Here is a 9,884-nt window from a genome sequence, read left to right on the forward strand (position 1 = left end):
GAAGCGAGACTGCGGATTTACACAGTGGCTGTAACTGCCGTCAATGTCGCTATATTCCCAGGCAACTCCGCAAATCAAACGATGTTTTAAGCGGGTTGGATGGAGGATTTATCTGCAGGATACAGGGAGGATGCAATACAACAGGAGCTTGTGAGTAACCATGTGAGGGCTTTTCTTTTTTTTTTGGTGGTGTTCATTGCAGCGCTGGGGACGCACTGAATTGTCGGAGGTGCCGCTCTTCGGGTGAGGTGTTAACCCTGATCCCGTCTGCCCGTGCAGGTGGACGTTCAAGACCCCGCGGTGCTGTTCGAAAAGAGAAGGGAGTTTCTCTCTTCGGGTATCCTGGCCGACGAGCTCCCAAATAAAAAGTTGCTCACTCGCTCCGTGGCTGTTTGTGGGACACTGCGGTACGCGAATTCACCCACAAAATCCAGTCCCCGGGAGCGCTTCGAATCATCTCGACGGCGCGATAAGGCGCCGTATTAGAAACGACAATGATTATTATTATTATCTTATATTCTCTTGGAATTATATCCTTGGCTTCTCGAGCTGTCTGGAACCCATTCCTCCCAAACCCGAAGAGTACAATTTTAACCGGATTAATAAAATAAATCATTGCTAATAAACTATTATTGACTGGCGGGCGCTCTTGGGCGCCACGTGTGCAGGTGCTGTACACGCATGTCAGTTCTGCCTTATCTCAGCCGTCACTGAGAAACCTTTGCCTGTAACTGGAAATGTGTCACAACGTAATGGGATGACTCAGTCCTGAGCTGAAGCTTCTTGTAATCCAGTGGTGACCTTCTGGGCAATGGTGAATCAACTGCGATTGAGCAACTTTCAGCGCCTGGAGCTCAGTATCGCCTGTCCAGTGGGCTGACAATCACCAGACGCATCCTTGAGACGACCTTAGAAGGAGCAGATGATGAGTTGCTGATGACTCGTGACTTAGAATCACACAGCACAGAAGAGGAGGCCATTCGGCCCATCGAGCCTGCGCCGGCCCTTAGGAGAGAGCTTTCCGAATGCTCCGTGCGGACGGCGGAGGCTGAAAGCTCGGCTGACGGTGGCCAATTGGTGGGCTTGAAGCAGGCGGAAGGGGAGGGTGGGCTTTGAGGAGGTGGCAGAGGCCGGGTGGGGCAAGACCACGGAAGAGGGGCTTTGAAGGCAAAAGAGAGAGAGAGAGAGAGAGCGCAGTCTGTCTGTGTTTGGTGTAAACGCGGGTCGATGGCCGGAGTGAGGTGATGAAGGAGATAATAATCGTTGCGTTTGATGCAGCGCCTCATCAGGTCTCTGAGACGTCTCGAAGCGCTTATAATAATAATATACTGTATATTTTGTGGGCAAAACGTACCTAACGTTCTCTTCCCCGAACCCGACCCCGACCCCAATCCCAACCCCGACCCCAACCCCGACTCCGCCTGGGAATCAAACCCCGGTCCTCGTGCTCGCGAGGCGAGCGCTCTAACCACTGACCATTAATAATAATAATAATTCCCACGGGTGGGGTGGGGGGGGGGGGGGGGTAAGTGCTGGTGAGGGGTGGGGGGGGGGGGGGGGGGAGAGGGAATCCCCCAAACCTCACTTGGCAACATTGTAACAAAACTGTTGCCGTTTAAAGGGCAAGGAAACCCCAGAGGCGGGTGCACGCTGGAGGCGCGTGTGAGAGAGAGAGAGAGAGAGAGAGGACATGCGCCCATTGCACAGTGAGAGGGAGAGTGGGGGGGAGGGGGGGAGGGGGGGACGCGCATTACAGAGGGGGAGGGGGGGGGGGAGGCCTCGGGGACGCGCAGGTGAAAATGTTGCGCAGGAAGAAAGCTGTGGGAGTGCGGGTGAGGGCTGCGTATGGAGCTGTCAGCAATAGGGGAGCAAGTGTTTGCTGTGGAGAACATCAGGAAGAAACGCATTAGGAAGGTACGGCATATGGGGGGAGAGAGAGAGAGTGTCTGTGTGTGTGTATATATATATAGAGAAAGAATGTATACTCTGTGTATATGTGTATATATAGAGAGAGAGAGAATATGTGTGTGTGTATATAGAGAGGAAGAATCTATAGAGGGTATATATAGAGAGAGTGTATACTGTATGTGTCTGTGTATGTATATATATAGAGAAAATATGTGTGTATATATATAGAGAGAATATATATATATAGAGGGTGTGTGTGTATATATATATATATATAGAGAGAGAGAGAATATGTGTGTGTGTATATGTATGATATATATATAGAGAGAATATATATATAGAGGGTGTGTATATATATGGAGAGAGAATATGTGTGTGTGTATATATATATAGAGAGAGAATATATATATATATAGGCTGTGTATATATATATATAGAGAGAGAATATGTGTGTGTATATATATATATATATATAGAGAATATATATATAGAGGGTGTGTGTGTGTATATATAGAGAGAGAATATATATATAGGGTGTGTGTGTATATATATGGAGAGAGAATATGTGTGTGTGTATATATATATATAGAGAGAGATAATATATATAGGCTGTGTATATATATATAGAGAGAGAGAGGGAGAATATGTGTGTGTGTATATATATATATATATAAAGAGAGGAAGAATGTATAGAGGGTATATATAGAGAGATCGAGAATGTATACTGTGTGTATATTATATATATATATAGAGAGAGAATATATATATTTAGAGGGTGTGTGTGTATATGTATAAAGAGAGAGAAAGGATATATATACGCACAGAGAGAGAATGTATATATCTAGAGAGAGATTATGAGAGAATTATACATGTATAGTAAGATGGAGAGAGCATACTGTGTGTGTGTGTGTACACATATATATTGTATAATGTGTATATATGTATATATATATCGAGAGAGAGAGAGAGAGGTTGTGGCTATAGATGGGAATTTGCAAAGGCCTTGAAAAAACTTTTCAATGTGCATTTATTGATTTAAAATATATTACTATTTAATTTTTATCATGAATAAATAAATTCCATGTGCAGTGAAGTGAGTACCGGTTGGCTTTGCAAGGAGAAATTAAATTAAACGGACAATTTAGTGAGACATTAAAGCTCCCCCATGTAAGGGTGCTGTGTTTTTGTTTGGAACACTTCACTGGTATTATTGCTGGTTTTGTTCATCGGTTTCTCGGTAGCAATGAATCAATGGTGCAAAAAAAACGTGTGTGTTGCAAGTGTCAGAGATTGATGCAATGTAGTGCATTGCAGGAAAGAGAAAGGAGGGGGTGATCATTTTTGCAAATCCTTTTTACACATCGACACGTGTGTGTGTGTGTGTGTGTGTGTTTTATTTTTAAAATCTCTGTCATAATGAATTAACCATTATTTTTCTTATTGCCTCTGTGTCTTGAAGGATGAGTGTGTCAGCCATTGGGATAGATCGATAGATAGATAGAGAGAGGGAGAGAGAGAGAGGCAAATGGTAGCAATTTAACATGTGGATGCAGTGTGTGTGTGTCAATTTAAAATTTTAAATATTTTATTTAAAATAATAAATCTTGTTTTTTTTTGCAAAAAAATTGCAATAGAAAATTCTTGGTTTAAGGCCTCAAACGTTCCTATGAATTTAAGTGGGGAGGGTTATTTAAACAAGGCAATAGAATTAACGCTCTGTAAATGAATCCAACCACCCCACCCACCTCCTTTCTTCCTTCTCTTATACCCCACCCCCTTCCCCACACACCCACTCCCCTCCTCAAAGATTGCAATGATATTAAATGGACAATTTAATGGGACATTAAAGCCATGCTTTCAGCCACTGTGCCCTGTGACTCTGCCTCAATCCCTCTTCACATCACACCTGAAAACCTTCCTCTTCGACCGTACCTACGGTCACCTCCCCCATCTCTCTCTCTCTCTCTCTCTCTTCCCGGCTCCGTGTCAGGCTCCGCCACTGTTGAGCGCTCAGTGACCACTGCCCCATGTGAAGGGCGCTGTGTAAATGTAAATGCAAATGTTGTCATTGTTGGTCAACATTAGTTAAACCAATTCAGATAGGCAACCCCCCCCCCCCCCACCACACCCACCCCAATCCCTGTTTATGTGTCATTATTGCTGGTTGCCATGGCGGCTTTTTGTGTGTATGCGTGTGCGGAGCTTTGATCGTGCAGATTAATACCAATAATTGTTTTTACCTTAAAAAAAAACCACGCACTCTCTTCAAAAGAGAGCGTTGGAATTCCACTGGAACCCAAATGCTTTGAGCATTCTCATAAGCCATGGACGGAGGGAGGGAGGGATGGGGAGTGAAGAGTAGAATGGTTGTTGGGATGGGTTTTTTTTTGGGTGGGAGGCGGGGGGGGGGGAAGGCAATTAATTCGGGGTGGAGAATCTCCTTGCCTCGACGATTAACTTTCGAGACGCTTCCTTTTTCGTGTTGCTTTTTCGTGGCATATGGACTGTGAGGTCAAAGTACTGAAGTTGGCTCTTGGAATCCAGCAACAACAACAACTTGCATTTAGGTGGCGCCCCTCACGTGGAATTTATTATTATTATTATTATCAGCCTCGCCGAGGTGGGAGCTCAACCAACTGAGCCAAAGCAGGTGGTTGGCAAGTTCAGAAAGTATTGCAAGTGTCAAGGTTTCCCTCTCACCCCTCCCTCCCTCCCTTTCTCTCTCTCTCTCTCCTCCCCCCTCGAGGAAAGCCTGTGTAGCGCCATGTCCAGGGAGGATTGTTTTTTTCGGGTTTCACGTGCTTGTTATGGTTGAGGACTTGTTTTGTTTCTGTGCACTCAGCGAATCGTTCTGGGGCTCGCAGGCAGGTAAACAGGAGGAAACTGACCTCCGGCTCCTGCTAAACCCTCACAATCAAATGAGGGTCGAGGGGAGTAATAGTAATAATGATCCTTGCATTTGATAGAGCGCCTTATGACGTCTTCTCAGGACAATGAGCCATGTTGTGCCCAGAGCAGGGGAGAAATTGGGTCAGGCTGTATGTGGCAATGGTTATAAATAACTGGATACACAGAATATAGGGCGGTCGGGAAACACTTGCATCCAAGCGGGCGCCTGAATCCCGCCCGGTCTCAGCCTGTCTTCGGCGGACGTCGCTGCTGCATTTTGGTCGCTCGACAAACACACTCAAATTCGCTCCAGTTTCCGGTAAAGCACTTGGAGACGCTCGCCATCCCGATGCAGGGCACAACATCGGACGTGAAGCGAGACTTAACGAAAATGGCCCTGAAGGGAGAAACGAGGATAATAATAATCCTGGCATTTGATGCAGCGTCTGATCACGTCGTCGAGACGTCTCAAAGCGCTTCACAGGATATACCGTAAAGTGAATTGACTGTGGATTTTTGTGTAGGCGACTGTTTGTGGGGAAACCGCTGTACGCAATTGGCTGCCGAGTTTCGCCCACAAAATACACAGTGAATTCACTCTACAGTATAATCTGTGAGGCATTTTGAGACGTCATGTGAATAAGGCGCTGTATCAAATGCAAAGATTATTATTGTGGCTCGATCCTCAATCGCTGGCCTCAGCCTTTACCGAGTGGGGAGGGGACGAGGGGTTGAGCTGGTGGTGGGGGGGGGGAAGAGCCTTGATACCAAAGCTTCTGTTGCCCTGAAGTCAAAGCACTTCTTGTGTGATCTCATGTGAACCAGTTTCTTTGTGTTTGTTTTTAGGGCAGAGTGGAGTACCTTGTGAAGTGGAAAGGATGGCCCCCAAAGTAAGTACAGTCGGCCCAAATCTCAACCGTTTTCCCCCTCTCCCAACCTCCGCTGTTTGCCAATGTGTCTCTGTGTCTGTCTGTCTGTGTCTGTGTGTGTATGTGTTTGTGTCTCTCTTTCTCTGTGTCTGTCTGTCTCTTAGTTTCACCGACCCACTGTCTCAGATGTACCGCCAGACCCCCAGCTCGGGTGCAAATCCCTGACTGTCCAGCACCTTGGGACGTCCTCCCGATGTGAAAGGCGCCGTGTAAATGTAACCTGTTGTTGTTGTTGGGTTTGGTTACCTGGCCAGGTGCTGCAACTCTAGGACAGAGCGGCCAGGAAAGACCCAGGCTTGACACCAGGCCTCGGCTCAAATTAGGAATAAATGGGGCTTTAAGATTGGCCTGGAGGGTGGGAGGTTAGGTGTTGGCCACTGACCCTGTGTGTGGGTGGGTGGGTGGGTGGAGGGGGGTGTGATGAGGGGAGAAGGGAATGCTGGTACTGACATGGTGTATGTATGTGTGTGTATGTTGAGGGGGATGTTGGACACTTACTGTATGTGGTTGGGTGGGGGGCGCTGTGTTGGGCACTGACCCGCTGTGGTACCCACTCTCTCGCTGTCTATGCCCACAGGTACAGCACTTGGGAACCCGAGGAGCACATTTTGGACCCCCGATTAGTCATGGCCTATGAAGAGAAGTAAGGACTCTCCTCTCGCTTTGATGTCCTGTCGGTGTTTCTCTTCACCACCCGCTCGGAGGGAGGGAAATTGGGAACAAATGGGGCATTAAGAAAGGCGGTTGGCGAGAGCCAAGGCTTGGGGGGGAGCCCATGTGTATGTTGGGGTAACTGCTGGAGTCAAACCAGCTAAAACCACAGCTTGGCCATTGAAAGCGCTGTCTGGCCAAGCTTTCCCGCGGCTAGGACCACCCTCCTTGTTAGTTAGGGCTTTGGTTGCAGGATTAACAGGAGCTGTGGGGGAGGATTCCCGGCCCACAGTGACTGGTCGGCCCTTCCAGGTCCTGCCGATAAGCCAGGACGGGCTGTGCTGCCATCAGCAGTGAGTGCCCTGGGACACTGCGGCCCCTCCTGGCTCAGGAACCGGGGGCTCGAGACCGGCACAGAGTGGGGGGGGGGCTCCATTCTGACATTCCGTTACCAGGCACGTGACCTTGGGGCCAGTTCAGCTCCAAGGAGACCTCACTTAAAACCGCATAGCTTGCCATTGAGAGCACTGTCCAGCTGGGACCACCCTCCCCGTTGGGGCTTTGACGGGTGGTGTTAACAGGAGCTTTTCTTAATCTTTCTTTTCTTTGTTTCCGACAGGGAGCAGCGAGACCGTGCGCTGGGATACAGGAAACGTGGCCCCAAACCAAAGCGCTTTCTATTGCAGGTAAAGCCTTGGAGACGTGGGCACCCAACACTGCACAACACCAGCCAAAGGGGCTACAGCCACCTTCACCATACACCAGGCTCCTGGTCAGTCCGCCCTGGCACTCCAGCCCAGTGCAGTGCTGGGGGTGGGCGACCGGGGTTGGAGCGACTGAGAGGCGAGAGTCTTGCCACTGCGCCAAACTGACCCGCGCATTATCGATTGGCTGCCGCCTTTCGCCCCACACGGCCCCCATTCCCTCCACTTCACAGCGTATCCCGCGAAGCGCTTTGGGAGGTCTCAATGGCGTGAATAACGACAACAACGTGTATTTACAAAAGCGCCCTTTTCACGGGGCAGCATCTCGGAGCACTCACGCACAAATACAATTAATAATAATAATTATGGCATTTGATATAGCGCCTCATCGTGTCTTCGAGACATCTCAAAGCTCTAATATATAAATATTATATAAATTATATATATAAAACTGCTACCCCCCCACCACCCCGTGAAGGGCACTATGTAAATGCAAATTGTTGCTGTATTTAATCCCTCTTTTTCCGGTTGTCTTTTCCCAGCGGATTTATGGGATGGATTTGCGGAGCGCAGACAAGCTGAAGGAGAAGGGGAAGCTCCACCTGTCCTTGTCCAGGAGGTTTGAGGGGAGCTCGGCCCAGCGGGAGCTTGGGGACAACGGGAAGCGCATTCACTTCTCCCTGGGCGCCAACAGCCGCAAACACAAGTACTTCAAGCTGGACAAACCCAAGGCCACAAGGGCGGCCATCTTTGCCGCAGCGGCAGCCAGCGCCAAGGGCCGGGCCAGCGAGTTCTCCCAGGCGGAATCCCGGCGGGAGCTGACCGAGCCAGCGGACAAATTCCAGGACTCCGAGTTCGAGGACGAGGAGGCCGGGAGCGAGAGTTTCCCCGAGACAATGCAAGGTGTGTCGGTCGGGGTGGGGGGTGGGAGGGGGTACGGTCAACCCGGAATTTTCTTGGGGACCAAAGGCGCCAAAAGCCAGTTCCCGCCCGCGCACCGCGCTTTGAGCCGTCTCGAGGACCGAAAGGGCCTTCCATCAAATGCAAGGATTGTTAGTAATGATTAATAATCAATTATTATTCTATTTATATATGACTTTCACACCTGTGGATTCACATTGCACACAAAATACACAAGTCACTACGTTTTACAGTATATCCTGTGAAGCACTTTGGGACGTGACTGTATCAAGTGCAAGGATTATAATATTATTATTATTCTATATTCCTACTTGTATATCCTGCTTGTCCCTCGAGCCCTCCGCTCCTCCGTTGGAGGCCGCGCTTTCAGCAGCTACGCCCCGAAACTCTGTCGCACTCTCGCTCAATCCCTCCGCCTTGCCCCTCTCTCCCCTTCCTCAAGACCCGCCTGAAAACCTTCCCATTCGACTGAGCTTACCGTCACCTCCCCCCCTCCCAGTCGCAGTCAGGCTCCGACACTGTTAAGCGCTCTGAGACGCTATCCTGTGTGGAGGGCACTGTATAAGTGTAAGTTGTTGTTGTATTACTGACATGCGTCTGTTTTTTCTGCCCTTTTTTCCTTCTTTCTTTACCCCTTCCCCCCATCTCCCCCCCAACTCACAGACGCCTCATCCCCGGTGCGACCGCCTGTCTCCATGCCCCCCGGTTGGAATCCCTCTCTGCCGTTGGGCGATGTCACTGTGACTGACGTCACCGCCAACTCCTTGACCGTGACCTTCCGGGAGGCATTGGTGGCCGAAGGATTTTTTAGGGATCGGAATTCCAAGTGCTAACCGAAAACCAGAGCGAAATAAGTCGCGTAAATCATAATAGTGAATGTTTTCTTCCCCCCCCCCCCCACCCACCCCCCCCACCACCACCTCATCCCACCCCCTCTCCACAAAAAAAGTTCTGGGTTCATAACCAGCTAATGTGTATTGAGGAACAGGGCTGTTTACAGTCTGACCCGCTCTGTATGTGCGGCGCGTGTGTGTGTGCGTGTGTGTGTGGTGCCTGTGCAGTGTGCGGTGTGTGTGGTGTCCACGTGCGGTGTGTGTGTGGTGTGGTATAGTGTGTGTCTGTGGCCTGTCTGTGCATGTCTGTGTGTGCGTGTGCCTGTGTGGGTGTGTGTCGGTGTGCGTGTGTCCGCAGGGAGCAACAAAACAAATACTATTGTTGGAATGGATTTGGTTGTGCGTGTGCCTATATTGCCGGGAAAGTATTTAACACCTGTTCCCGCTCCTTGCTTCCCAACAGCTAGAGATTTCCTTCTGCGCTCTCATCGGGAACGCTAGTTTTTCTTTTAGCCGTGTAGCAAAGCGGGGTGTGGGTGTTGGGGTTGGGGGACGAGGAGTTTGGATGAAGGTATCGGGGATGGTGGGGGGGGGGGGCGGGTGTATGTGTTTTGAAATGGAGGAGGGATGCAGTTGGCGTTTTTTTGCGGGAGAAACGGGAAAAGAAGATTCCGACGCTGGGTTTTTTGCACGTGTTGCACGAAGCGAAATGTATTTGCACAAAAAACAAAAGAGGTCCTTTGCAATAGCTTTGATGGGTAGCGAGTGTGCGGCCGTGAGCCTTCACACCGGTGTCACTGCACCCACCGTCTTTCAGTAGGGAGTGAGACGGGGAGGGGAGAGGGAAGGAACAGGGACGGTTTAACGATGGGGAATGTAAATGCCAAGCTCCGGTTATATAAGCACAATACAGTGCCCTGGTCGCCCACCTTAACCTATCTTAGACAGAGAGGAGGGACCCGGGTTGGATTCCCGGGCGGGAGGGCGGGCGGGCGGGTCAGGGCGAAACCTTAGGCGTTTCCTTATTCCACACACAAGAGGGAATTGGT

General features: G+C 49.5%; 1 protein-coding gene across 1 annotated transcript; it reads left to right on the forward strand.

Annotated features, from left to right (window-relative positions):
• Positions 1-1,771: 1,771 nt before the first annotated feature.
• On the forward strand, positions 1,772-8,887 carry cbx7b (chromobox homolog 7b). The gene is made up of 6 exons (XM_007909790.2): positions 1,772-1,914; positions 5,644-5,687; positions 6,304-6,369; positions 6,997-7,063; positions 7,624-7,984; positions 8,666-8,887. Exons 1-6 carry the CDS (start codon positions 1,846-1,848, stop codon positions 8,833-8,835), a joined length of 777 nt encoding a protein of 258 aa, XP_007907981.1. The 5' UTR covers positions 1,772-1,845; the 3' UTR covers positions 8,836-8,887.
• Positions 8,888-9,884: the final 997 nt, after the last annotated feature.

Source organism: Callorhinchus milii, unplaced genomic scaffold (genome assembly GCF_018977255.1).
Source record: "Callorhinchus milii isolate IMCB2004 unplaced genomic scaffold, IMCB_Cmil_1.0 Scaffold31, whole genome shotgun sequence".
NCBI lineage: Eukaryota > Metazoa > Chordata > Chondrichthyes > Chimaeriformes > Callorhinchidae > Callorhinchus > Callorhinchus milii.

What these genes read in the sequence shown, in the direction of transcription:
- cbx7b (XM_007909790.2), top strand. Translation starts at nt 1,846, where the DNA reads ATGGAGCTGTCAGCAATAGGGGAGCAAGTGTTTGCTGTGGAGAACATC. An exon ending in TGGAAAGGATGGCCCCCAAA is followed by an intron (nt 5,688 to 6,303) that starts GTAAGTACAGTC and finishes CTATGCCCACAG; the next exon opens with GTACAGCACTTGGGAACCCG. An exon ending in TTTCCCCGAGACAATGCAAG is followed by an intron (nt 7,985 to 8,665) that starts GTGTGTCGGTCG and finishes CCCAACTCACAG; the next exon opens with ACGCCTCATCCCCGGTGCGA.